The following is a 26,097-nucleotide window of genomic DNA, read 5'->3' as shown; positions in this document are numbered from 1 at the left end:
CATCCCTTATCGGCACTCACTGTTGTCGTGTCTCCTTAATGAAAGAAAACACTTTCAAACCATTTTCATTGCGTACTTCGTTTATTTCATGATTTTCATTTGTTGTTTATTTAGTTCCTTGTCACATCTCATCATAATTATAATCGTTCATAAATCAGGCCTTTATCAAAAAGCATATCCAATGCATTTCGGGCATTGAGGTGGCATGCCCTTCATCAGGGAATTGACAAAGCCTGTCGTGAACTTTGTAGAAGGTAATCTGTGTGTTATGTGACTCGCGTCTTAACCGGAGCTCGTCTTCTTGGATTCGCCGGTTACTACACACCCCCTTCCGTTCTACCCTTAAAACCAAAACCGAAGGAAAAGTCAACTTGCCACCTAATAACTGAAGGTGCACATGAAACGACTGGGCCTGAGGAAGCAGTCCTACCTAGCAATAAACTGGAAAAAAACAAAACACACGATATTACTAAACCTCATGCTTGATTCCAACTCTTGACATAGTCCTCCGGGTAATGTGGCCGTCTGATAATTCTGGCATGGCATACTTGCCATGTACTCACAGGAACACCATCTATACCTCCTACTAGTGTTACAAGTATGACTCCATTTCCCCCACCAACATCAAAATTGGCACCCAAACCAAGTCTTCTATGTTCTACATCTACTATTTCTACTAAGTGCTGATTCTGACAGTGGTCCATGTGACCCAGTCATGTGTATATAATCCCCTGTAGATACTGCCCAGTGCCAGTTGGCACAGTGTATATGTGTGATTATGATCTAATGTGTTTATGGTAATACAAAGGCTATTTTCATATATAACCTTGTGTAGAGTTCCTTTTTGTGGTGTGCCTAGTGTGTTGCTGCTGTGTGTGTGTGTGTTGCGCAAACGCTTTACACATTGCCTCCGGGATAAGCCTGACTGCTCGTACCAAGCTACCAAGGGGGTGAGCAGGGGTGATCTTGGGAGTGTAACTCCCAAGCCCTGACTAGATTGGTGGTCTCTGCCTGGCTTTGGCGCAAGCCTTAGCCAAACAGAGTTCCCATTTCTAACAGTAGTCAATAACACCATTAAGTGGAACTCTTTACTAACTGATAAAACGAACTACGCAAAAAAAACATCATGCCTGGGTTGTGATACAGGACTACCAGAGGCTGAAACTGCAACAATACCTGTTGGAACAATTCTCCCATCAGAAAAAGTATTATCTGACTTTGCTACAAATGGGATCTTTCCCCTCAAAGGATTTGACCCCAAAATGGAAACCAACATGGCCATCCAAGGAATGCCGCCTCTGTGGTCAAGGGGAAGAGCCACTACTACATTTACTATGTGCTTGCCCTTTCTTATTGGAAACTCGAAAATCCATCCTATGGGAGGCTCTAAGGAAGGAACAAATAAGAACATGTAGAGCAGCGGTCATTAAGTGTCTTGGAGGGTCGTCGATTCCCCTGTCCTGCATAGCCATAATACTTTGGAAAATCACGGCAAAAGAACTGGCAAAAAGCGACTCTAGACAAGTAGCCAATTAATTAGCACATATTTCCCAAATGTACTGTTATATTGGTCATTATTTTAAAATAATAAGCTGCCCCTTATTGTGATGTTGACCAAGTCCTTTTTACGTTTTTAAAATGCATACTCTAAAGCATTGCGTTTTATGATGGTTGTCCATCCTTTTATGATTTTTAATTAATTAAATACAAGTATATTTTGACTTGAGAACTCAGTGTTTTGCTGTTTTATAAAAATATATATTGAATGTTAGATGAGTTGTTCACTTTTTATCTCCGTGAACACATTTCACTTCCTGAGCTGTAGCCGCGAGTGTTAAACATAGCTTAATAATTAAACTAAGCAATGTCCATGAGAAATTCTAGTACAAACATAAAGAGTGCAAAGGCCTAACCAGAGTGAAGGTTTTTACATTGGGGTTATGCGGACTTCACAAAAGACAGCAATTTGAACTACCTACTGAAGTAATTTTGGGAAGATTTTAGCTGATTGTTGGAAATAGAAAGCAGATTTTCTTGGGCTTTATGCCCAAAAGTGACCTCCGAAGTAAACATTTGTAAAAAAAAATTGGCGTGTTATTTCAAAATCATTGTTGTTATTGCTCCATGTAGGCATTTGTTGACTTCTGGACTTGTTGCCATATAAATATTCTTTTTATTGAGAGGCTTGCCTAAGTAAATTATTTACTCATCACTCTTTCGTCTACAAATTAAGCTGTGTCTTGAACATGCATGACTCGAAGAAAGAACATGAAACGTTCCATTAAAAACCTATCCACACTTCAAGGAGTTTTTATTTGCATACTCTGGGTTAAAACGTGAGAAATGGTAAAACAAATTGCTGGCAAAAAAATGTCTTTAAAAATAGACCTTCTGTGCTGTGGAATTTTGTCTAATGTATTTGAAAATGCTCTTGTCCAAGGAAGTCCTGTGTCTGTGGACATATAGAATTCCCAACTTACAGCCATGAACATACTTTTCCCTATAAAGTTTTTAAAAAGTATTTGAAAATGGTTCTTTGGCTGGCTTCATTTTCACTTACAAGAAATTGACACTGTTAGACCTTACATCGTTGGCGTGGTTTCCCTTGTATTTTTGCCTCTACCTCCTGTCTTTTTTTAATGTATGCTGGACTTCGTTTTTGCAGTTTTGTTTACATGGGCACTTCACTTAACCACTGCTGTTCGGTGCTAAAGTGTACGTGTTCCCTGTGCCTAATGTGTATGTGTAATAATCTTTTCGTTCATAAAATTTAGAACATAAAAGCAGCAAACAGATAAATATACAGATAACAACATAATCACAAATAAAACCATGTTGATCCTGATATAAATCACATCCACATTGTTACTGTAATACATAAAACCAGAGTCTAACATTCATTTTCGATCTTAAAAACCTTATAAATCCTTTAACAAATCGCATTACATCGTTACTGTGATATAAAAAATGGAATCTAATAGTTCATTTAAAAACAATTCATACCAGGTCAGTTTAAAAAGCATCATAAAGGTTATATTCGCATAAGATCATTTGGAGGAAAGAAGAAAGACGTCTATATATGAGGTCATAGGGCAGCGTACAGGAGCGTAAGAACCTCAAATTAAGGTCCGCCATACGATCCTGTTCCACTTGCCCAGTCCAAAACAGTTACATATACAGCGTTGTTTAGCTCACTTGTTCGTTAAGTTAAAGTGCCCTCCTTCCTTGCCTAAAGAAACACTCCATAAAAAGGATGACATTCTTGCACAAATGTCAATACTAGTTGTAAGAATAAATAGGCTGGGCGGCATTGAACAAAGTATAGCTGCTTTAAATAGCTTAGTATATAAAAGTTCCTCAATTTTTTTATAAAGTTTGCAAAAAAATACAACATGCATAGTTGTCTCTTTTGAGACGTCGCAGGGACAATTTGATAAATTGGAGGACCAATCGGTTGGTTCCGAAAGGTAACCATACGATGAAAAATGTCCATCCTAAAACGAGTTAGAATATACCTATGCTTTTGGAGTGGCACATATCTAAGGTATAATTGCATGTCGTAACTGGTTAAATTAAGCTGGTTTCTTAAAACTGAGGGTTTAGACAGTTCTGCGGACAACATGATATTCTCAAGATGAGCCAAACAGTCAACCTTTAGTTCTTTCCTATTTGGTTCACTTAAACAATCAGGGTTGGTAAAGTATTCTAGGTGCCCCAGGTCCTGGAAAAAGCGCTTGAATGTATGTTAACCACGGAATTCGTGCGTGGTGGTTTGAGTTTAAACAATCCCTGATGACAATCCAATTTAAACGGGTGTGCTCTGATGACCATATTTATTGCCAGAGCAGAATCTGTTTGGTCTTGATCAGGTCAACCAGGAAAGAAACTCCCAACTCCTCATGGCAGACAAAAGTTGAAGCGGATTTAGGGGTGGCAAGTAGGTGTCTTAGAAATTCTTTCTCCACTAGTTGTATGGCCATACAATTTCCGTAACCCCATATGCCTGACCCGTATAATGCTTTGCTAAGACATTTTGCCTTGTAAATGAGGAGTATTTCTCATGGCGTATTAGTACAGAGTCTTCTGGCTAATTTGCGTAGGGCCATGCCGGCGCTTTTGAAAAGCAGCAACCTTTGCATGACTTCAAGTGCCATCCTTGTCAAAGGCTACACCAAGATATGAGAAAGTGTTGGTCTGTTTGAAAATGGAATCCTTAATTCTCATTGCCCGGCAGGTACCGGATTTCCTCTCCGACTTCATTATGACTGTCTTTGTCTGGTTAACATGTAGATTGAGATCTGCATATAGTTAACAAAATCATTGAGTGCCAACTGTGTATAATGTCATTAGGATTGGTTATCCATGATTGGCATATTTGATTTTCTGGTAAGTCCCTAGTAAAGTGCACTATGTGTGCCAGCGCCTGTAAATCAAATGCTACTAGTGGGCCTGCAGCACTGGTTGTGCCACCTACATGAGTAGCCCTGTAATCTTGTCTCAGACCTGCCATTGCAGTGCCTGTGAATGCAGTTGTAAAGTGCACCTACGTGCCAGGCCCATATCTTCCCTTTCACTACAAGTAGGGCATCCCTAAGGTAGGCCCAAGGTACCCCCATGGGCAGGGTGCACTGTGTGCGAAATGTTTCACATATCCGGATAGCGAAAAACGAAATGGGCAGTATTTCACTATTACAAGGACTAGCTCTCCCATGGGCTATCTTTGGAGCTACCTTGTAACCTCTTACAAGTGTAACTTTCAAAGCTAGAGATTTGGAGTTTGGGCGCTCTGAGCTCAGAATTTAAAAACAAATCTTTTAGTGAAGGTGGTTTGTAGGTATCGCTGGCTTCGCAGCGCGAAGCGCTGTCGCCAGCGAGACTTGTTGTCGACGTGTAGGTACCGAAGTGGGACAGGAGAGGTGCTAGAGCTTAATAAACCCATTGCAGTCAACGGCTTTAGGAGACACGCGCTGTGAACGAGCCCGTCTCTTCTCGCGCTCTCACACACTTTCACAGCGCGTGTCTCCTAAAGCGCGTGGTCACAGCCATTGACTGCAATGGCTTTGGTAAGCTCGTCCGCTGGGCCGCGTGCACAGCAAGGCAATCTCTGCTTTTACTAGGACGGGCGGGGCCGTGCTGGCCGGTTAATGGGTGCTCGTGGAGACGTCTCATTCCATGGATGGGCAAGGTTTCTGCAGCAGGCACCAATACCTGTACAAGAGCATTGCCCACTCACTTCAGCCCTTCGTCCTGCCTAAACCGCTCGTTCCACCCTGGCTCCGTCTACTCACCCACACATCCTTTGACCATTGGACCGCTCCACTCCTTCCCCCCCCCCCCCCCCCACCCCTTAACACTTTCCAACCGCTCATTTCTCCTCAAGTAGTCACTCGTCCGCTTTTCATCCCTCAGTCCGTTTACTCACCCATTGGCCTGCGGTCCCCCGTCCACCTATCACTCTCCCCTCTGCACCCACCTCTCTCACTATTCTTACTTGCTTCTCCCAATCCGCTCCCCTCCTCTCTCTTCATTCTACCCGTCCGTCGCCCCAACCGGGAATCTCGTCATGCAGGTAAGTCGTATCTTTTTTTTTCTGCTAATGCTGTAAACGGCCTAGATGTATTTATTCTTTTCCTGGTGTAACACAACCACACACCACTATCTCCAGTGGCAGAACAACCATAAATCACACCCACCCAACATACCCACAGTTATCTATTCACTCACAAATCATACCGAACAGACCAACCAACACATCCCGGGAAGTTACAATCACAGCAACCCCACATGCACAAAAAACAAAAGAACTTCATTTGTATAAACTCAAAAATAATAATATTACTAAAATGAACTCAGTATTTATTTTTATTTGTTCTTCAAATTACAAACACATCTCTGTAGCAGGCACACAAACCCACTGGGCGATGGTGGTGGTTGTTCCCCTGTGACGCACGACGTTTCTCAAATAGGCCAAGTTTTAAACGTTGTAGGTTGGGAAGAGCTTGATAGCAAAGGGTTAATCGCCATTGTCTTTCATTTCAAATGGTTAATCGCCATCGTCTTTCATTTCAAATGTTTCTATGCGATAAAATTAATTATCGTTTACAATACCATTTACAATTGCAAAAGCTCTAATTTAAGCAAATGTAACTGTCACCACGAAACCGGTCGCGCCTGCGCCGTGCAGTTAATTGAGTCTAAATGACATATAACCCCAAAGGACAGCTCTGTTTTCAGTGACCCGAAGCTGACATCCAGGGGATGTGTTATTGGATGCAAGGTTGCTGGACAGGCGAACCTGGCCAGCCGATTTAAGAGAGCAGAGCCAATGCAAAGCACGCGTAGCGTAGTGGGCTTCCTTGGGAGAGAGGTGTGGCGGAGAGAGGTGTGGCGCAGCGGGCAGAGCGTCTGGCTGACTCCGGAGCACGGTCGATCCACGATGCCGGCCTCAGCTCAGCTCAGCACCATGTGACGGTGGGCAACCGCTCATTTAATTTCCCAGACTGCCCCCAGCGCCTTGAAACCATAAGGGGTGATATCTTCGCGCTTTACAAATATGAATTCTTCCTTGCACATGTATAAAATGATATTTCTTTATTCTAAAAGGTATAACCTATTCACCCACTCTAACTGGCATCCTAGCTGATCTCTATACAGCTGCTGAACACAACAGAGGTCACAAAACGCAGTCACTACATCACCTACTCAGCACCGACAGTTACAGCTCCTTGTTTTGTCTTCCAAGGATAACATTTGTTTTTACACTACTAACCTCATGTTTTATAGCGTTCTTAAGCAGTTGGAGAGGTATTTGTATTTATTTTATTCACTACCACACAGCTAGAAAGGAGTAAAAAGAAGAAAACTTCATCTAATGGCTAAAATGCTGGTTTTGTAGAGCCAGTGGTTAGCATTTCTTGGGTACCATTTCTCACTTATCAGCACATGTGGCACTTAAAAAATCTTTTCCACCTTTAAAAGGCATTTGCAATGCAATAGGTCTCGTATTTACGTGAGTTTTGAGCTATTGACATTGCAAATAACAGTGCCTTTTATATTTGTTTTCCTATATATATATATATATATATATATATATATATATATATATATATATATATATATATATATATCTGCTCCACGAGTGCCGGGAAAGACTTCAAGGCTGTCTGGGCGGTCCGAGTAACAAAGCCGACGCTTTGCGATTATCCGCTCCCAGGTTCCAAAACCATAAAGAACCATTCGGACACCTCGAATGCTGTAGCTTGGATTTATTTAGCAAAGGGAAAAACGACTCGTTTCGGGGAATAGCCCTTGATCACGCTCGTAAACCATAAGTGCCACCATGTTTAAATACATAAAAACTTTGCACCTCACGTGACTTTAACATACAACTGTGGCGGCCATCTTTTAAAATGCATTTCAGCCTCAGAAACACGTAAGTGTAATATGTATCATTTCATGACATATTTCAATAATTTCATCTTTGTTTGCGATGTATTAGCCTCATTTAGTAATTGTAATTCCCATTCATTAACGCAAATACGGCGATTGCATTCATGCAGTATTTAGCTATGACATCCGCTTTTCTCATTGTCTTGCCCAAGTGGGCTATCAGTAATTCATATGTCAACAGATTCTACATAGTTCTTTCCTACATGTTCGTGATGTGTTGGCCTTGATCTTCTAACCATCAGTTGTCCTTACAAGTATCAGTGCTCAAACCAATCTGGAATTAAAAACATGATATCATTACACTTTAGCAAACTGTATTCAGACTAAAAAACATATCATTCATGTAAGTGAATTGCTAGCTCCTCACTAATATTCAGCCCATTCGGGGCGAGACTTTCCAAATCAACAATATATCTGGATTCCAATTTGCGCATTGATAGTTCAACAAATTAGAACAAATATGCAATGTGTGGTGGTGCAAGTGAGATTTTTATTTTTATTTTATTTTATTTTTTATTTATTTTTTAATCATTTTTCTTTATCACAAATTCTCTATAATAGAGAATTTGTGATAAAGAAAAAATCTCACTTGCACCACCACACATTGCATATATGTTCTAATTTGTCCCTGTCAGAAATGGTATATTGGCAGCACCAAGCACGAAGCAAAAAAACGAGTGCTGGAGCATTTAAGAGCCATTAAGAACAAGCAGTATCCTGTGTCTCGCCACTTTGCGGAACATCACTATAGTGACGAGAACCAGGTACGAGTAGTGGTGATTGACAGTGTCGACCTTGGTGTGAGAGGGGGAAATCGCGAACTATCAATGCGCAAATTGGTGTTTTTGGAAATGCCACTTTTAAGAAAGTGGGCATTTTCTTGTTTTACCATCCTGTGCCTTGGCATGCCTGTGGAATAAATGTCTGCTTTAGATTGACAGTGGCTTGCTTGTGCATTCCCTCTAGACAGTCACACAAAGGGAGCTGAGGTGTGCCCTGCATACCCTGATGGCACATCACCAGGCCGATGGGTCTTCCTGAACTAGAGTGATGGGATGAGTTGTCACATAAAAATGAACAGAGCTGTGCCTGCCCTCTCACAATGTAGTTTCCGCACCCTTCGAGTGTTTCTGGAGCCAAGCCGGTGCAAGGGAGTGTTTGTGCACTACGGAGACTCTCCTTTGAAGTTTGCCTACTTCAAAGGCTAAAAGGGGCATGAGTATTGAACCTAAAACCCCAGAACACTTCTGGATTGAGAACTCTGCCAAGAAGGAGCTGTCATGAGGAGTACTGCCCCTTTGAAGTGTGTTACTTGGCTGGGTTGTCCTGCAGTTGCTGTTTCACTGTGAGCAGTGAAGGAAATGGACTTTGCTGTTTTGATCCTGCTTTCCAAGTTTCTCCAAGGACTGCTCCTGTTAAGAAATCTTGGGCTGCCGACGACCGCACAATCGACTCAGATGCTTGTGCCCCATCACCTTTGAGCAAGACACGCTGCCTGCGACAACACCACAGCTCCGGTGTCGCCGATGCCAGTGCTCCTGACTTTGATCAAACTGAGTTCGACCTGCAATGTGTGACTTCAAGGACTTTCTGTCTTCTGCACTGACGTGTACTGTAATACAAACTCCTCGCAGGCCACGTATATTTTTTTTTATTTGGGAGGGGGCCAGGGGTTGTTCCCGGGGGCCGCCACCTCCCTGGAGTGGGCCCTACCAGTTGCAAACGAGAGGGCCCTCCTCCTTGAGCTATAGATTGCACTGGGGACCGCCATCACCCAGGGCATGCTCCTGCTATATCCTGGGTGGGCCACCCCCCAGGACATAGCTGTTTGCTGTGGCTTGGCAGGAGCTTTACCGCTCCCGCCAAGCAAGCAAGAACATTAAAAATATTCTGTCTTGCTGGAAACTGAACAGAATTGCTTTCACACAGTCATATTTCCAAAACGGTTGAAGCACGTTGGTTGAAGACCGAAAAGAGCATCAAATAGAGACCTTTACAATCGAAGTGTCCTTAATATTTCCATTACATGTATTTTTTTTAATTATATCTGGGCCATGCCGTCAGCCTTGCCTGTGTGTGTGTTAGGTGTACCAGAGTTCTTTGTTGTAATCAGTAAGTTGGATAATAATCAGTCACATGTACCACATGGTGGAGTATTTCCTTTAGAAAACATTTTTGCTAAGCTCCCTGGGTAAGCAGAATGCGAACATGCTTTGGCAAAGCCAATAGGTCTCGCCAATATGAGATCTATTGGCCTTGTCAATGTTTTCTTTTTTAACCATGTTGTGCAGAGATCTGGCTGCTGTGCAATATCTCAGTGAATTTTTTAAGAAATGCTATGAGGCGTCTTAACGTTGACAGCATCAGTGTTTTTTTTTTCAGCCATGTTTAAAGTAAAGAAGATCAAGTGCTCTGATAAGGCCATAGGTAGGGAAGCAGTAATGGGGTTTGAGGTGAGGAGGGGCAAAGAAAGACGTGGGTGTGACGGTGGGAGGGGGACATGTGCTTCCAAACATTTCTGTAATAGGGGCTACTCCTAGTTAATAAAAATGTCCTACTATTATTGTTGTAATAGTCAGCACTTCAGACAATGTTTTGTTAGTGACCACCATATGCCGGATCAGGAGTAGTGATCACTTCAGTTTATTCGACATGGTTGTCACCACTTATGTAAACAAACCTGGAAAACTCGATAGATCTCACCGTTTTCCGTCTCAAAAACATGCTTTTCAAATTTGGTGTACATATTAGTTCAAGCAAAAGCTTCTAATTTTTATAGGCTGGCTGCACAAAGGAAAGTTACTTATAGATAGTTGTGGAGCTACTAGTAGCGCACAAGCTACCCGTTGGAAAAACCTTATTTAAAGCTACATAATTTGCCTATCATCTCATGAAGATGGACAAACTATCTGCTTTCAAAGACTTGTATTATTCTAACAACCGGATGAATTTTGCTACCTCTCGACCTTGTGAGAAACTTAGGGTGAGCCTCTTATAGGGATTCTTTGCTGGAACTATTGCTTAAGGTTTGAACATAGCATACTTAGAGTGGGTCAGCTATTCAGCTCCCCTTACTCATTGCTTTGTTGGCAGCATGTATCCATTTTAGTTCAACCCATTTACCAGCCATTCAACCGTTGAGATCTTAGTCACTTTGAGGGATGGCATTTTGCACTTTTACTGCACCACTATGCACCAGGAAGAGGCAGTAAGTGGAACCAAATGGCAGAAAAGACAAAAGAATTAGTTTCCAGCCTCCACTAGTAAACAACACAAAGGACCATGAGGGAGCTGCTATGTGCACCCACACAGTGAGGGCAGGGAAAGCAACGTGATTCCAAAAGAAGGGGGATTTGACCAGTATTTATGGAATTCACCACTGGAGGGGAGCATGCGTTGCTTTCATGACTGCCCACCTGCCAATCCAGGGCTAAAAAAAAACAGGAAAGCAGCAGCAGCATTCTCTCAAAACTATTACTGCAGAACAGCTGTTTACCTGTTCATTTTTTTTGGGCAATTAGTTGTCCATGGTGGCTGTTAGCAGACACTTTCACCTCCCAGTGATGAACAGCACCGGCCTTTCCGAACCACCTTGTCTGAGATCAACTTCTTGCTGTGCCCTGCACACACAGATTATTGTTGTCTGCTGTTTATAGGTGCTGAATTCCCAGGCAGCCACGTAGCAGACTTTAAATGACATGTATGATCGGAAGCAAAAGACCCTTGCTTTTGCTAGATCCACATTTAATTCCGCAGTGAAAATTAATATGATCGGATGAGAGCCTTGGGGCAGAACTCCTCACACAGCGAATCCAGCTTCATTAGTCTTGTTTCATGCAGGAATTATTCATTATATGCTTAATTCCTTAAGATAACTAACAGAATTGAAAGAAGCAATCTTATTTGGTAATATGTTCATTACAAGGACCATGCCTAATATGAGAATGACTTTTGGTAGTGTTTTGCGTAAGACTGGGCAGTAGACTCCACTCTGCAGACTAAGTTCACTGAGATTTTGCCGCTCCGCACTCCGATTGGAATGCGGAGTTCAGTAAAAACTCTGCTTAAGCCATGTAGCGGAGTTTACCGGTGCTCTCCGCTCACCCGACAACTGCTGTGCAGTCTCCTTAAATACAAATAACAAGCATTTACAGTGCAACGGTTTTGCCTTTGGAAAAGTTAGTTATTGGCATTGTAAATGACAATTTTTTATTTGTTTTCTTTTTGAAAACCGATAAATGGCATTGTCATTTACAATGCAAATAGCTTAATCTCTCGCAAATGCCACACGCACCTACACCCACACAGAGCCCTCCACACAGGGCCCCCCCACACACACAGGGCCCCCCCTCACACACCCACAGAGCCCCCCACACACACCCACACAGAGCCCCCCACACACCCACACAGAGCCCTCACACACACTGTGAGCTCTCCCACACACCCACACAGCCCTCCACACACCCACACAGAGCCCTCCACACACCCACACAGAGCCCTCCACACAGAGCTCCCCACACACCCACACAGAGCGCCCCCACACACCCACACAGAGCCCCCCCACACATTGCGAGCCCCCCCTCACACACCTACACAGAGCCCCCCCCCCCCCCCCCCACACACACACACTGCGAGCGAATCTGGAGGCAAGCAAAGGCAGGTGAAACAAGCAGGGTAGGTGAGAGAGCCCCCCCCCCCCCCCCACGGAAAAATTGACAGATCGGAAGCAAAAGACCCTTGCTTTTGGCAGATCCACATTTAATTCCGCAGTGAAAATTAATATGATCGGATGAGAGCCTTGGGGCAGAACTCCTCACACAGCGAATCCAGCTTCATTAGTCTTGTTTCATGCAGGAATTATTCATTATATGCTTAATTCCTTAAGATAACTAACAGAATTGAAAGAAGCAATCTTATTTGAAGCATTGTTAATGGTTCATTACAAGGACCATGCCTAATATGAGAGTGACTTTTGGTAGTGTTTTGCGTAAGACTGGGCAGTAGACTCCACTCTGCAGACTAAGTTCACTGAGATTTTGCCGCTCCGCACTCAGATTGGAATGCAGAGTTCAGTAAAAACTCTGCTTAAGCCATGTAGCGGAGTTTACCGGAGCTCTCCGCTCACCCGACAACTGCTGTGCACTGTCTCCTTAAATAAAAATAACAAGCATTTACAATGCAACGGTTTTGCCTTTGGAAAAGTTAGAGCTATTGCATTGTAAATGACAATTTTTTTTATTTGTTTTCTTGTTGAAAACCGATAAATGAATGGCATTGTCATTTACAATGCCAATAGCTTAATCTCTCGCAAATGCCACACACACCCACACCCACATAGAGCCCCCCCCACACACACAGGGCCCCCCCCCCACACACACCCACAGAACCCCCCCCCCACACACACACACAGAGCCCTCACACACACTGTGAGCCCCCGCACACAGAGCCCCCCCCACACAGAGCCCCCACACACCCACACAGAGCCCCCCCACACACTGTGAGCCCCCCCTCACACACCCACACAGAGTCCCCCCCCACACACACACACTGCGAGCGAATCTGGAGGCAAGCAAAGGCAGGTGAAACAAGCAGGGTAGGTGAGAGAGCCCCCGCCCCCCGAGAAAAAGGGACAGATTAGGATTACAGAAATCAAGCAACTACGAGGACAAGGCAACCAATTGGAGACTTGGCAATAAACCTGTGGCAAGCAGGGACAGAAGAGGGTCAAAGAAAGCAAAAACTGCCATGTTTGTGCTCTAGCTACCCCAAAAAGAGAAGAAAGCCAAGAAGGTTCTGATCCTGGTCGGCTAAGATCAGAGGTTGATGGGGACATTACTGTCCTTCTTGTGTAAGAGCTGCAGTCTCTTGCATGCCAGGCCACTGACCCTGCGCACACACAGAGCTAGCCCTGATTTTACATGTATAGACGAAGAAGCGCCATTTCCTGATTCAAATAGAAGCCTAAGTGGCCCTCTCTGTTAGTTGACACACAAGGGAGAGAACCTGTCTGTTCCTGTGTTAAACATAAATAGGTAGCCTAATTCATATATACACACTGAAGCACCACTCCGCTTCTGAGCATATCCAAAGGTGTCCTCCCTGCTCCTCTACCCAGAAGGGGCGGGATGTGGCCTAGTGGCTAGAGCTGCAGCCTGCCGATTTCTGAACAGGAGGGTTTGCAAATGCCCCAGCCCCCAATTACCCCGCAAGCATATTGGGATATGGATTGTAAGTATGGAACGCCCACAATTTTCAACATGTAAATTTGGGTAGGTCAAAAAAAAATGTCCTTGAAGTAAGTGGCCAATACACATCAGAACTTGGTGTCTGGTGTGCAAAGCAAGTAATGCCCTAATGTAAACATCATACCGTTTGTTAGGCGAAAACTGCCTCACTTAAATTCCACTCTCAAGAATATTGGATTTTAAAACATGCAATAGTTATCACAATTCCACCTGGTCCCCGCACAAATGGAAGGTCACAGTGCTGCAAGTCCAATAATTGCATGAGGCATACAATGTTGTATTCTGGCAACACATTTTATCTTTCTAATGCAGATGATATCCGTGTGTATGTATTTACACAGTAGTGTGTTACTGCAGCGATTTATGCACAACCTGCAGGGGATGGCTTTCTCCGACTTTCTTCCTAAGACTGATTTAAACCAGCAACGAGGGACAAGCCACGCAAAGTTGGCAAACCAAGACGACAGGGGGCATGAAAGGCACAGACAGCGGCAGGGGGGCGGGAAAGGCACGGACAGCGGGAGGGGGGATTTTCAAACGTGCAATAATTATCACAATTCCACCTGGTCCACGCACAAATGAAGGTCACAGTGCTGCAAGTCCAATAATTGCATGAGGCATACAATGTTGTATTCTGGCAACACATGTTATCTTTCTAATGCAGATGATATCGTTTGACACCGATCTGTGGAGAAGCTACCGGTGAGCAGTTGATAATGCGCCTATAATTAGAAAAGGCAGAGCTGTGAAGAGCCTCCCGGTAAGCTGTCGTTAATGTGCATCTGTTTAGAAAGGCAACGCTGTGTGATACTAATTTGTGGATCTGGCCTGCGTCACTGCACGCGGTCCCCGATCCCCCACTTCAATGAAGAAACAGCGATTACACAGCCGGGCCCGGATAATACCTGAAACAGTCTGAGTGTAAAAACGTTACTAAACAGTGTGCGGGACGCCACTTCTCTCCTGCAGCCAACCCTGTAAAAACAAGCCACAGTGGCCAGCTGGAAAGCAAACAAAGACTGCAGGGGGACGGGAAAGGCAGGGACAGCAGGAGGGGATGGGGCACGGCACACGGTCAGCGAGAGGGGGGGCGGGAACGGGCACTCGCCTGCACTTCCTCCGTCGGCGGTCGGCCGCAGAATGAACAAAATAAACATGGACGCGAAAAAAAAATAAACACCGCCCACCGCCGCATGACGATTTCCAAAGGGGTAGAAAGCCTAAAATTTGCAGGAACGCCCCCGAATCTGCTCTCAGGATGACGAGCAGATGTCTGTTCCAATGGCTAGCCTCCATTTATGGAGCTAGCCAATGGAAACCGAGGCGGGGACCAAAGCCACTCTACTCTTCTCATAAGGTTTTCCCTGCTGCTGCGCAGTGTGCAGCTTGCTAGTCAAAACCTAAAAATGGCAGTTCCACACACGAGCATGAGGCCTGCATTGATCTACTGCACCCTTGACTGTCCAACCAGGTCACTGAGGCTGATCAGCACTCAGTCAGCTGACAGGTCGGCAAGCTGGCATGGGGATGCAGCTCCATATAAAGAATTGGTGCGGAATACGACATGCTGGCTTTCTAGTTTCACTTTCTTCTTGATGACAGACAACTGGGCGGGACCATTTGCAAGGCAGAGGAGTCAGGTTTCACTTTGGTCAAATGGTAACCTTGCTCCTGTCTGCTCGTCTCACGGATAGAGTATCTGCTAGGTCCCTTTACCTCCTACCAGGCACCTCTTTGTCTTCATCTTGCATGGCTTGCTCGTCCGGAAGTGGTCGCCCTCACCCGCCTTTCTTTGACTGCAGTGGTTCACCATGAATCCCTGGAGGCCCACCACCCCCCTTAGTACCTGCTCTGGCCTACCTTGCCGCACAATGGCCTTGCAGTGGTTTGTGTTCCTGCTGCTGCTGTTGGTGGTGTGTGCACCAGACTGCAACATGGGTCCATTTGTTACTTAGTGTCTTCTGTTAGGTGTGTGAACGGCAGAATAGCCAAGAGAAGAGGCTATGACAAGATGTTTCTTGATTCTGTTGAGAGGTAGGCGTGTGCAGGGGCTTTTCTAGCAGCGGTGAAGCAGGTGCAGTGTCACCGGGGCATAGCATTTAAGAGACGATTATGGGTGGATTTTACTTTTGTACTGGCTGACAGTGAGGTCCATTTTAATTACCTGCACCGGGGCAGTGAACTTTTCATAACCTGAGTTGAGGTGGCTGAGCAATACTTCGTTAGTGCACGGAACTCTGGAATTCCACTGAGTATTTCTATACCTCTGTAAAATTCCGCTAACTGAAAATCCGCGAGCTCCGCCCACCCATAGTTTTGTGCAGCTCTAGGCGCCATGCCACTGTTTACCTCAGCGGGGAGGACAGGAAAGAGGGTTAACCCTTACAAGAGCCATGTATACAAAACGCAGAGAAATCAAATGAAGACACTGTTGTATTTCTGAAATGCAATATCTGAGCTTCAATGTAATCAAAATGTGTTACGGTGTGATTGATATTTTGCGCCACCGTAAGTCCTCTCAATTTGTGAACATCTTTCTAGCTCATAGTGGTACAGAGAGCCATGTGTCATCAGGGCTTACTTAAATTGACGAACACTTGGAGAGATTAGGAGGCTCTTTAAAGAAATATACGGTCCTCAAATATGTCAGAACATCGGTATGTTCGTGATGTTTAATGTGACACCACGAGTGTGGGCATGAGCACTACATTTGGGTCAACTTGTAGTTGCATTTTTTGCCATAACTGGCCAATTTCAGTAGTTTGTAGAGGGAAACTTTTAACCATAACATCCCTTCATCTGACGTTTTGAAGTTTATATGTATTACACCGAGATTCCCTGTCTATTTGGTCAAAGAGGATACAAAATCTATAATATAACCATGTAATGTTGCAATGAGCTGCCATCTAGGGGTTCTTGTGACATCGTAAATAACAAGACTTAAACCCGAGTCATTTATAAATGTCACCAGAACTCAGAGATGACAAAAGGATCGCATAGGTAACCTGTTATTTTTTCATGTTTGTTTTGGCTTAGTTAGCAAGGGAACGATTTTATTTTTCAAACTGGGAAATACAGGGAAAGGTTTACGAATATCAGAAAGCAAAATACTGAACTGTACTGTTGGATTGCCCTTGGTAACAACAAAAGACCAATATTGATTGTATAGTTAATAATGTAGAGTTTTGGAAAATATTGTGACTTACTCGGCAAAAAGTTGAGCATCCTGTTTACAATTGCTTCAGATTTCCAGATCGAGGATTGATTGCACAGTTTGTTACTCAAAATAATGTGTGCTTACATGTTAAGTAGAAAAATATCTTTTTGTTGGGGCAACCTTCAAACTTGCTACTAAAGAGCAATTGTTTACCCTGTAGATTACGGATTTAAATCTATAGTAGTAAATGTTAAACTCTAACCCAGTCATTTCACAATGTTTGAAAATAATCAATTTTCTCCTCCTTTTTCAGCTGCCTTTGCCGGAGTTTTGCATTGGTAAGGTTCTGTTTGATTACTATTCGTGATACAATGAGTATTTATAGTCCAGTTATTGGTTAAAACCAAACCCTTTTAAAAGCGTAAAACATCATTAGGTTCTCGTACTGTAAAACATAATTCCAGTTTGTGCACACTGAACACGCCTTTTTTTTTTGTTGCTTTCTCTACCTCCTCCATCGTGCCCCTTAAGAGTGTGTTTTAAAAGTCCGGTGTTCACAAGAGCAGTCAAAGTGATTGTATAAGTAAATATCCAGGAGACGTTCGTTACATAGAAAACTAGAACAGATGATTCAAAATAATTGTGCAAAAAAGAACCCAGAGTGAATGTTTGCCTAGAAATGTGACTTAGTTTAAATAAGGGGTGGTCTAAAGTAAAACGAATGAGCATTGGTAATGATGTTGTCAGGAAGAAAATGAAATCCATCCCTTGCTGGAACATGTATGCCCCCTATAAGGGTCTCCTGGACCTATTTCAAGTGGGGAAAACCTGCTTTTGTAAAAAAGCGAAAGATGCTTGTTGAGCCAACTCTTCCCTCCTCGGTAGAAGCCCCTTTGTTAGTTCAAGAACTACCACTTCCTCCCACCGATTTATTCTTTAGCAGTTATGTGGGAAAAGATTGTTACATCGACTACTGTAAGATGCCTTTTTAAACTAGAACCTCTAAAGGTCCAGTGTTTCAAATTTGTAAGTGTTAAAGAAACAAACACTAGGCTTCTTTCATGGTACCCCAAACAGTAGGAACTCCACCTGTCCCATTGATCCGAACAATATTAGACCATTACCCATTAAAGAGTTCTGTATCCAACCGTAATTTGGTGACACTGTGACACAGCAGTTATTACAGTTGCAGTTATTTCCTCTACCACACACTGGTAAAAAAAAACAATAAAACAAATCTTCAGTTTGTGATGCTGGTATGTTGCTTCAAGGTCAAGGAATACAAATACATATTTTCTGCTTGCTGGCTGTCTTGGTACAAACGCCTCCTATTGGACTTCCTCATCCAGATTTATGCTACATTATTTATAGTGTAATTGTTTTTTTCCCCGTAACTCTGAATATGCGTCATGTAAAAATGTTTGGTCATTGCTCTTGGAGTCTTCTTTATCAAAGTCAAGAACTAATTTAAAACTGGGTCATCCGATTGTGTTTATGTATGACAAAGTGCAATGTAGCTTTATAACCTGCCGTAGTGGGCTATACCACCCATTAAAGGCCCGAGCGAGGGCCTCTAACAAGGGAGCGGGCCTTTAATGGCCAGGATAGCCCAGCTACAGCGGGTTATAAAGCTATTGGAACATTCCGCCCCAGGAGGGCAGGATGTTCTTATTAAAAATAACACAAAGGCCTCTTGGAGCCAGAGGAAGTTGAAATCCCCCTCAGACTCCGAAGCCTTTGTTTCACAGCTAACAGCACATGCAGGTACATGGCTGTTAGCTGTTGAACATTCACAGCAAGAGCTGTGAAAGGCTACTGAAATGAGCCCCTGGTTCTCCCCGGCTTAGCTAAACTGCTTTTTGTAGATCAGCCAAGCCAGGGAGACACAGGAGCTAAGCAGCATTCACCCCTCCCTTCATCTGAAGCCCTATTGACACTGAGCTACAGGAGGAGGCAAGGGTGAAGTTTGTGGTGTCCTCCTGCACACAGCCTCTGACATTCGCTTTCATCTGCCTAAATAGTATATTTCCGAGAGGCTGTGGAAAGAGGCAGATGCTGTGTATTAGGACATTGGAAAGTTGAGAGCAGCGGGCCTATACCAGTTCATAAAGTCCTCTGCTGCTCCTTTGTTATCAGTGAAGCTCTCAACATTCCAATGTTCTAAGTATAGCCTCTGTATGCTTTCTCCCTATAATAACAAGATCTGTGGGTTAGATTTTGCCAGCTCCTTGATCTGTTGATGTCACTAGAGTCCTGCCCTGATTGACACACTTTCACTGCTAAGGTGCTGGGTGGCTGAGAGTGAGCTAGCAGTAGTAGGATTTCGGGCCACGTGTTCTTAATTCTAGACATTTAATTTCATAATGGCTATTTCAATACGTTCAATACTTACCATAGTAAATGGAAGTTCCTGCCCAGTTTCGCTCAAATGTTTTAATTGCTAGAGGGATAGGCCTATTTGCATGATGTCTAATAGACCTTTTGCATGGTATACCTCGAATGGCAATAAAAGTTACCTTTCCAGTGCATTGCTTTATCTTTCATGTATCCATTTGTGATAAACTCTACAATCCTACATTGTTAGCATTGTAACATGCCTAAAGACATTCTCCATCCAAGTTTGCTCTTTACACTTTCAGTACCTGTCCTAACTTTTGTATGGACTTTTCACCTTCTGATTTACCACTCAGTCATTCAGTTTTGGTTAAAAAAAAAACAAAACAGAAAGGACCTCTGTTGCCAAATGTATTCAACAGATGATTGCTACTGCATAAATGCTGGCATTTCTTGCCATAGAAAAGACCTCCTACAGACTTCCAGCTTATATCTTCATTCTACTCCCTCCAGGCTCTTACAACGTTGAGTTTCTTCTAAGTCCATTTCTTATTCCCATGAACCCGGATGGCTACTGTTTTTATGCTCTAAAAGAATTTAATCAACAAGAACTGCCGTTCAGGCCTTTTTGAAAAAGCGGACTGTACAACCTGTACCATTTTATATATGTGAAGTGATGTAAAACCATTGTAATATGAGCACTTATGAACTACTGTTTTACTGAAAAAAAAATAATGACGAGAGTATGGTACTAAAAACAGACTAAAGCCACTTAAACTCATCTGAAAGCATTAAGGCATCCTAACGCCATTAGTGTGAAAATATCCTGCTACTCTGTCACACATGGGCAATATAATAACAAACAGATCATTGGCACCAGGCACTCTCAGTTTTGCATATAAGAAGGCAACCAATAAATATACTCAGACTACCAACTAACTTGCATCATTGCTCTGGCTTAGTAAGATTGTTGAAAGAGTTTTTGAAAGCCTACTTATCGATTTTCATGGAGCAGTACCAAGTCTTGGACGTTTACCAATCTGGCTGCCATATATAATGTGGTACCAACACCTCTGGAAAATATCTGGAATGAGATCTTGCATTGAGCTGATCAATGAGGGATTTTCCTTATTATGACAGAGCTTTTGGCGGTCTTCAGTACATGGGGGTAGCTTGAGCTATTGCATGTAATAATCAGGGTGGGAGCTGACTGTTTTTGATGTGCATGCCCATTCGAAGCCCGTACCACATTAGGAAAGGCCTTGCGTCTCCCCGCAAGCCAAGGAGGACAGCGTCTGTATAAGGAGAATGTTTTGTACTTTCAAAGCCAAGAAGTGGGGTACCCAAATAGACCTTCTACTGTTATTATTTAGACAGTAAGCAGAGAATCATGCTTGAATTGTGTAGACCCAGATTTCTCACACCCTGTCCTTCCCACAAACTGACTCCACATTCCTTCAACCCTTCCACTATACCCTTATCCTCTACACCCATTCATCCAGCGGCCTACCCAGGCACCCACTCACACACATCCGTTCATCATGCACCCACTGACCCATCCATGCATTTAGGCACTCTCATAACAAAGCATGGGTATAAGGTGCTGTGGATTCCTGCATCTATGTTTGGAGGGACTGTATCGTGTTGCTTCTTAGAGATGAACTAGATTTTTTTCTGGTGTGTAAATGGAGGTAGAGAAAAGGTATGGATCTAATGAACCTGACTGTTGAACATTGTCTTTTCCTTCTGTTCCTGGTTGTTCTTCCCAGTGTACATGGTAAAGGAGTCTCTCTCTGGCTTAGAGATTGAGGTTTGAAGGGTTTATGCAGGAGGTGGGGTTAGCATTCCTCTACATTTGTCACTAGGAAAGGAAACTGACAGTCAAATTCTTCAAAACCTTCAGAATTCCTTTGCAAAACAGTTTTTCCCTCAATGTTGGGACTTATTATTGCTACCGTATAATTGTTTACTGTTGAGGATCTCAGTGTTGTGGTTGGTGAGGTGACTGCTTTGTATTTCACACTAATTACTGATTCTTGGTTGTTGACCTTCAAATTTTGTGCATTAGTTCTCCTTATTTGAATTTTACTCTTAAGTGTCGGAGCCAGTGAAGTCTCTCAAAACAAGACATAAGAGAAATCTGCTTCTTTCTCTTCCTGTTGTTATGGCGGTATGGTACTGTATCTTCTACAAGTAGACAATGCTTTACTTAAGAACCACCAACATCAGCACAGGATTATTGTAGGAAAATTTTGATTGTATGTTTATTTTAGCGGTTCTAAGAAACGTTGCACGTACATCTATTCTAGAGAGGTATAAAAGACCAGGACAGTTGTCGGCATTTCTTTGCTCTTGAAAGTAAGAAACTTTAAGTCACTTGTAGTTACCCATTAATCGTTCGTTCGATAACCTTATTTCGGCTGCGATGGGCCATAAAAGTTCATGAAATATATGCATTACAGGAATTAATATGATAAATACAGGCATCATAGACGGTGCATAAAATCCACAGTTAGCGAATAAAACTACAACACTATGCAAAGATGTAAAACATGATTAAACATAGAATCCATTATCGAACATTTAATTAAATTTAAAACGGAAGAGATCGTGCTATACACTGGCTACAGTGATTATTTTCCTACGCCTGTGCCACATTGCATTAAAAAAATCGCGAAACGGCAAAAACAATAGGGGGCTGCGTATCCTACTTTAGCACTCTAGTGCTTGTGCACACTGGCGAAAACCAAGATTTCTACAAATTGCAAACACCCAGTGCTTACGTGCAACCTGATATGCTGGACAGAAAAAGAAAACGTGAGCTTTGTTTTCCAGGTGAAAATCACAGGCAGGACACTTCTTACACTTATTTCTGTCCCATTTGCTGGTAAACACTCTAAGTGGAAGGGTACCCAGTCTAAATTGCATATTCAATTTTCTCGCTGATGCAGGGTATATCAAATCTAAAAACTCTTCCTTTTTATAGTTTGCTTTGACTTGAAGGAACTCAGTGGTCAATGTCACCCCCCCCCCCCCCCCCCCGCAGCTTGCATGAAGGGATGCTAAATAGTGGTTCCTTTATTGGCGAACCAGATCAGCTTTGCTTAGGCCCGGCGAAGCTACATCCGGGGTTTCCCAAAGCTCCGGTAGGCCTATCCTATAACTATTTAACTTTATATGGTTCAGCCACCGGATATTTTTTCTTTTCAATGCATCCCAAATTTCCCTGAATTCGTTTTTATAACAAATGAGTTCCGGCACGGACCACATTCTTTTCCATTATGTAAAGGGGCGTGATGTCAAAACTTCCTCAAGGGGGAGTAGCCCTAAATCTACCTTAACTAGATTGGGGGATTTATGGTGACCCCAGAGTTCGGGCCCATATAGTGCTGCCGATCTAGCCTGAACATTACAGATTTCGATGACTGGAGCCGCAGGCTTGAACTCAGACTCTCTATGGAGCTTCTGGATCCCCATTTTAGTTAGCTTAAGTGTAGCTTTGAACAGCTGTGGATCCCATTCCAGATGTTCTCCCAAAGTTATACCTAGATATTCAAAGGTCTTAACTCTCTCCAAAGGGGATCCACCCAGCCGGGGGTTCAGGCATGTCTGCCTCCGGGGATTAAAGATCATGAACTTGGTTTTGTCTAGATTAATCTCCAGACCCCTAGCCGCACAGAAGTCGGCAAAGCCATCTAGAGTACATTTGATTCCCATTGATGTCTTGGACAACAACAAAGTGTCGTCTGCGAACATCAAGGCGGGCACCCAACCAGTGACTAACCTCGGGGCATCTATATCCATGGCTCCAGGAAGGTGATCGACCAATCCATTAATGTAAAGGCAAAACAAGGTGGGAACCAGGACCCATCCCTGGCGCACGCCTTGCATCACCGGGAAGCGGGCCGACAATTTGCCATACTTCCCACACCTGACTAGGGCGTAGGTACCAATGTGGAGCCTCATTAAAACATTAATAAGATAACATGGTAGACCAAGTTCGTGTAATACCCTCCACAGTTGATCCCTGGGTACAAGGTCAAATGCTGACCGCAGGTCAACAAAGATCATGTAGAGGCTGCCACCCTCCACAATCACAGTTTTCCAGTATAAGACCTGGAATCTAAATAACTGATCAACGGTTGATGTACCCTGTCTGAACCCAGCCTGGAAGGGAGATAGAATCTCATTTTCCTCCATCTAGCTCTGTATTATATCTAGAATAATCCGTCCCATCAATGTTTGGGTAACGTCTATCAGACTGATAGGCCTATACTTGGAAGGTTTAAGGGGGCAGCCTTTCTTGTATATGGGAACTATTTCAGCGCCACACCATGTATCCGGAGGTTCCATACCATTTAATATGGCGTTATAGAGTACACATAGATAAGGGGCCCATATCTTGGATTCAGCCCGAAACAAGTCCCCCGGGAATTTGTCCAAGCCAGGGGCCTTATTAGGTGCTAGTTTCAAAATAGCCGCTTCCACCTCCGTACATGTAATCTCCCATGCCCCATCCAGTCGATGCTCGTGGGGGAGGCATGGGAGAGAAATTTCTAGGCCATCGTTACTCGAAGAAGCATATAGGGCCCTGAAGTGGAGTTCCCAAGGGGATGCAGCTATATTGGGTTCATTTGCCAGATTACCGACCCTGCTCTCGCAACTGATGATTGTCCAAAAGGATTTTAAATCATTGAGCTTTAGTGCAGTTCTAAGATCTTCCCACTTATCTGCCTCCCACTCTTTCCTTTCCTTCTGAATGACCTGCCTGTACAAACGCCGGTGGTCCTTGATCTTGGTCTTATCCTGTAATTTAACCACTAGGATCAATTCCTTTTTAGCTTTCCTACAATTGTCATTATACCAGGGATGGACTGGAGCTTGTTTTGCCTTAGAGCTTCCTTCCGGATTAAACACATCAGATAATTTCTGGATGAACCCCCCATGTATATTGAAGGGCTCATCACCCAATCCTAAGTGCAAAGCTTTGTCTTCTACCTCGCCCATGTCACTCAGATACAGCAATACCCTTTGCTATAAATCGGCAAGTTTGTTCGTATCGCCTAGTATCTGCGGACACTTAACTCTCCGCTTATTATTAGTTAATAGGAGCTGGGGATCTATTGGATTTAAGTCAGAGTCCGAGTTAAGCAGACCCAGACTCCCTGGTTTTAGCGTCATGACCAAGGGGATGTGGTCACTGTCCTTCCTGGGGTAAATCTGGAAGTCCAGAACCATGCCCCAGGTTCTCTGTTCCACCAGAATATAGTCAAGGATGGAATTTTGACCGTCTCTATTGAAAGTAATTCAGCCTGGTCTATCTGAGTATGTCCTCCCATTGCAAGCTCGAAGAGAGGACAAAAGGGCAAGGGAGTTCATTTGTAGCACCAGAGGGGTCCAAGCTCTAACTACTGGAATCTGCGGTTCCGGGATATACCAGTGCAAATCCTCATCGTCTGAGCCATCTTGAGATGCATCTATGACTGGCTTAAACTGGCAATTAAAATCGCCACCCACTATTAGTGTAACTGCTGGGTCAAGAGTTAGGATAAACTGTCTGAGTTGGTCAATAGTTACAGACTCCTTCTCACTCGGTGTTGGTCGTAAATAGATGTTAATTATGGCAGATTGTCTATTGTCTGAGAGTGTGAGGAGGACACACTGCACATCTAACGAATCTGTGGGGGATCTGTACTGCCTGGGCCCCCAGGTGTGTACCTACCCAAATATTAAGTCCCCCAGAGGGTCTACCCCTACCTCTTGTAGTTGCCAGTATACTAAATGTAGAAAACCCTCTCCTTTGTATATCTCCCAGCGCCCAAGTCTCCTGGAATATGCAGACCTAACTCCCCAGTCTGGACACATCCGTTTATTTTTGATCCCGGCCACATTCCAGGAGAGGATTTTGATGGTGTCCTTTGGCACCCCCACCCCATTTTCAGGTTTCACTAGGTTTGGGCAATCCCCCAGAGTGAAAAGATCCTCAGTGTTGTTCCCACTAGGTGTATGACCTATCTCCTCTATCTCACCATCGTGTATCCCAACCACAACCACTAGAGGAACTGGGCAACTGGCACCCACCTGGTTTACTGGATAGAAAGTTCCGGGCACTGCCCCCACCCTGTGGTTACCAATCCTGCTCCCCCAGCCCGCACGGCCTGGGTCATTCCCAACTATCCAGTCCCTCTGAGAGCTAGATACATTGGTGGGGCATACACCAACGTCAGGACATGCGCGGGGAACAAGTGGGCCCTCTGTGTCAAAAGAGGTGAGTTGGGATCTGTAGGTGGTTGGCTGTCAGTCCATCTGATCTAAAACACTATCTGTTGCTCAAAGGGAACCAGTCACTTCGGGGGCATTGTTGTTTCCCATCAAGGCAACTTGAGTGGCCTGCATCCTGGGACCCAATGTGTCCCGGCCACCCCAGGACTGTAGCCCTCTAACCCCAGCGGAAGTAGGATAGAAATAGGTCGGAGGGAAAGATTGGACTTGCGTTCCAGCGTGGCCTGAGGCCCAATTAGAAATGTAGTCCACCACCCTGCTATTCCTGAAATTAATAACTACACAATCTCCCTTGATGCTTTTCACCCTTGTTCCTACCCAATCTACGCGTCCCGCAAAGACAATTTCGCTAGATGCGTGCACGGGTAACGACCTGTTGGAATTGAGCCAGTGAATACATTTGTTCTTCAGGTCACCATAGTCCTCCCTTTTCCCCCAGTTCAACACTGGAACCCCAGCAAGAACAATTACATACGGGGCGGACTCAAGAGGGAGGTCTAAACATATTCGTTCCGTAGCTGGGTAATCACTAATATTATTTCCATTTGGTGAAGCTTGGAAGTTTGGTAACCCTCTGCCTCCCTCACACCCGTTGCTTCTATTCCTCTCGGAGTTACTACTTACAGTGCC

At 43.8% G+C, this 26,097-nt stretch overlaps 1 protein-coding gene across 2 annotated transcripts in view; it reads left to right on the top strand.

Annotated features, from left to right (window-relative positions):
- The window catches only part of DPY19L1 (dpy-19 like C-mannosyltransferase 1), a 477,954-nt gene that overhangs the window by 16,123 nt on the left and 435,734 nt on the right, over window positions 1-26,097 (top strand). For both annotated transcript variants that reach the window (XM_086964815.1, XM_086964814.1), the window contains exon 2: window positions 17,165-17,189. In XM_086964815.1, the coding sequence (XP_086820941.1) occupies window positions 17,165-17,189 (25 nt within the window). The remainder of the gene's footprint in view (window positions 1-17,164; window positions 17,190-26,097) is intronic.

The sequence above is a fragment of the Lissotriton vulgaris genome, chromosome 4_1 (genome assembly GCF_964263255.1).
Source record: "Lissotriton vulgaris chromosome 4_1, aLisVul1.2, whole genome shotgun sequence".
NCBI classification, from domain to species: Eukaryota; Metazoa; Chordata; class Amphibia; order Caudata; family Salamandridae; genus Lissotriton; species Lissotriton vulgaris.
Note: the sequence above shows the minus strand (reverse complement) of the source record. Positions and strands in the feature narration are given on the sequence as shown.